Below are 2,857 nucleotides of genomic sequence, written 5' to 3'. Positions count from 1 at the left end.
CAGCTACGCCACTAGATGATTCCCGATGGCCTTAATAACGTGCCGGGTACGTTTCAGGACTGCGTGTGCTTTTGTAGCCCTAAGCGCGTGCTTTTCTGCTTGATTACGCGCTGATTACGGGAGCTATATAAATGTAAAGAAATGGGGTTTAGCTCCACAAGGACGTCGTCGAAAAGGCCCTGCGTAAGCTGTGAACAGATCACTGTCGTCCCGATTTAGCGCAACTTGCTGCTGCTGCTGAAGCTGAAGGCCACCATCGCCACATCATGGACCGTCTCCAAGTGATCGTGCTGCATGGGCTCCTCATGTGGTTGGGCATGGGACTATGCATGCCTCTTGGCGTCATTCTCATCCGATTCCTGAGGACCGCTCGCCAAGAAGGTAATGCGTTGTTGAGCGGACGCATAGCTAAAGGTCACATCGTTGCGCAAAGGTTGGGGTTGCTTCTGGCGGTGGGGGGCGGAGGGCTGGCCTTGGCCGAGTTTGGGGCGGTGGGGCTTGCTCACACACATGGGAGGTTGGGCTTGGCTCTGCTGTTGGCGCCTTTGGTGGTGGCGTTTCTGGGGGTGGTGCGGCCGGATGTGGGAGCTGGGTGGAAGAGGGGTATGTGGTACGCCGCCCATTGGATCCTTGGCACCGGGACCATCCTGTTGGCACTTGTAAATATTTTCATTGGCTTGCATGTGCTGGAGCTCATCAGCGGCCGCACCCTATTTCGTGTGAACGTGGCCTTTAGCGTACAGGTGGCGTTGATGGCACTAGTATACCTGGCCCAGGACCGGTGGGCCTACCTTCGCCAGGTGCAGTGGGCCCTCCCTCAGGCTGCTGCTTCTACAGCGGCGCCATTGACGGCCCATGATGAAGAAACAGGTATAAGCAAAGGAGATCAGCTGGCCGTGCAGGAAGTGAGCATATCATGCGGCTCAGGATCTGCACCAGCTGCTGCATGATGAAGAACTGTGCATGCTGCCTCCAACATTAATAATATTTAAATTTATTCTCTATTAATATCCCTTTACTAGCTAGCCATGGCGACAGCAGCCAGCTTAAATTTTGCGTACAAACATCATCGTTGTTGGCTCGTAGCCTGTAAAAACTCATGATAAAGCAATATACAACGTTGTTTTTTGTGGCAGTAATTTTGTCATCCCCCTTAATTATTGACAATGGATGTAGGATAGACGGAGATTCTGTGGCCGATGAGTAGATAAGCGATGAAAGTAAGTTGTTGAAATTTTCAAATAATGCACGATTATAAGTGAATGTATCAAAATTCATCTTGAATTACCACAAAAGGAAACTAATCTCATGGACTAGTAGCTACCAGCCATAGTACTAATGGCATGTAATATGGCTTTAGTATCGCAAGAATGATTCTAGGAATAATCGTTTAAAATTTTCCTGGAGAGAGCTACACATGAACCCCTACCTCGGGTTAATTACAACTTAATTGTTGATTGTCTCCTTGCATCACACACACACACACACACACACACACGTAACTAATTTCAAGTTGTGATGCATTGAGCATGCATTGGCACTCATGTATGTGTGCCTCATTGGGACTTACATCTATACTCCCACCATTAAACAAAGGCAATGATGGATCATACACATTCTTTGAGCTCACATCTGTTTCCATGGTGTATGCTAATAAAGATTGAACTGCATCTTCCAACCAAATCTTGTCAAATCACTTTTCCCTTAGTTTGCAAATGATACAAACTCTATCCTTTTCTTTCTGAACAATAACCAAAAAAACTATATTGCATTGGCTTAACATCCAATTTTTTGGCTATGAATTTATCATGCATTAAACCATAAGCCACACAGCCAAAGACGTCCAAGCAACTACTATAGTTGGCTTCTTCCCTGCATGTCAAGATCCAAATGGAATGTCCTCATAGAATACTATATTGCTTCATTGCACACCTGTTTAATACATATCAATACACATCTAATATCCACAAGCCAAAACACATCTAGCTTTTGACCATGCATTTTATGATCTCTATGACATGTTTTTCTCCTCATTAATTTCATTTTTCTGAGGGGTGTGTGGCAAAATGAATTTCTCCATTAATAACATAGACTCGGACCGTCCTCAATCAGAATAGAGCATATGAACACTTTTGACTTTGCCTTCAACACTAGATACACACATACATACCTTGAGAGATTCTTACTACATTTGAAAATATAAAAAAATTGCTCACAATATATGATGTATGCCCACATTGGACCACAAACATCACTTTAGACACGCTATAATTAGTGAGGATAGCCACAACACACAGAACCATTCTTAAGAGACTTAGGACATTGCATGTTGCCTAAATTATCGCCTTTCCATGCATGTGTCATTGTTTCCTCAAGTTGAAAGAGCAAGGAATAAGCCATATCACATTTAATTTGAAAGTGCAACAAACTAGCAAAAGAGATCCATCACCAATAGCTAAAGAGAGCCACTTTTGATAGACAAGATGTAGCACTAAAAGAACTATCACTTGCTATCTTACCAAGTCCTTAATTGGACGAGAAGCATTGCTTGCACATGTGCCATTAGTCCCTCAATAAATCGTCACAAAAACAAGTAACAAAACATGAAAAGATGTAATGTGCGTGGTTGCACCATTTTCAAAGTATCACACATGCTCCACAAACTCTATTCTACATTCATCATGAACATTTATTGTGAAACCATGTTCAAAAAGCCCATTCTGCATACTATATAACAGTGTCCAAATTTTCATTAAAGCAAGCATCTAGTAGGTCCACACAATTTTGAAAAAATCAGAAACCTTGCAAAGCATCGAGATTCCAAAAGAGAATAGTCAAAATCCTTCAAAGGTGGTGA

At 43.1% G+C, this 2,857-nt stretch overlaps 1 protein-coding gene across 1 annotated transcript; it reads left to right on the top strand.

The window, feature by feature from the left end:
- The first annotated feature begins 317 nt into the window (after positions 1-317).
- Positions 318-950, top strand: LOC147427677 (cytochrome b561 domain-containing protein At2g30890-like). The gene has a single exon (XM_086496756.1). It carries the CDS (start codon positions 318-320, stop codon positions 948-950), a length of 633 nt encoding a protein of 210 aa, XP_086352882.1.
- Positions 951-2,857: the final 1,907 nt, after the last annotated feature.

Source organism: Adiantum capillus-veneris, chromosome 23 (assembly GCF_014529385.1).
Source record: "Adiantum capillus-veneris isolate H3 chromosome 23, ASM1452938v2, whole genome shotgun sequence".
Taxonomy (NCBI): Eukaryota; Viridiplantae; Streptophyta; class Polypodiopsida; order Polypodiales; family Pteridaceae; genus Adiantum; species Adiantum capillus-veneris.
This window is presented reverse-complemented; position numbering and strand designations above follow the sequence as displayed.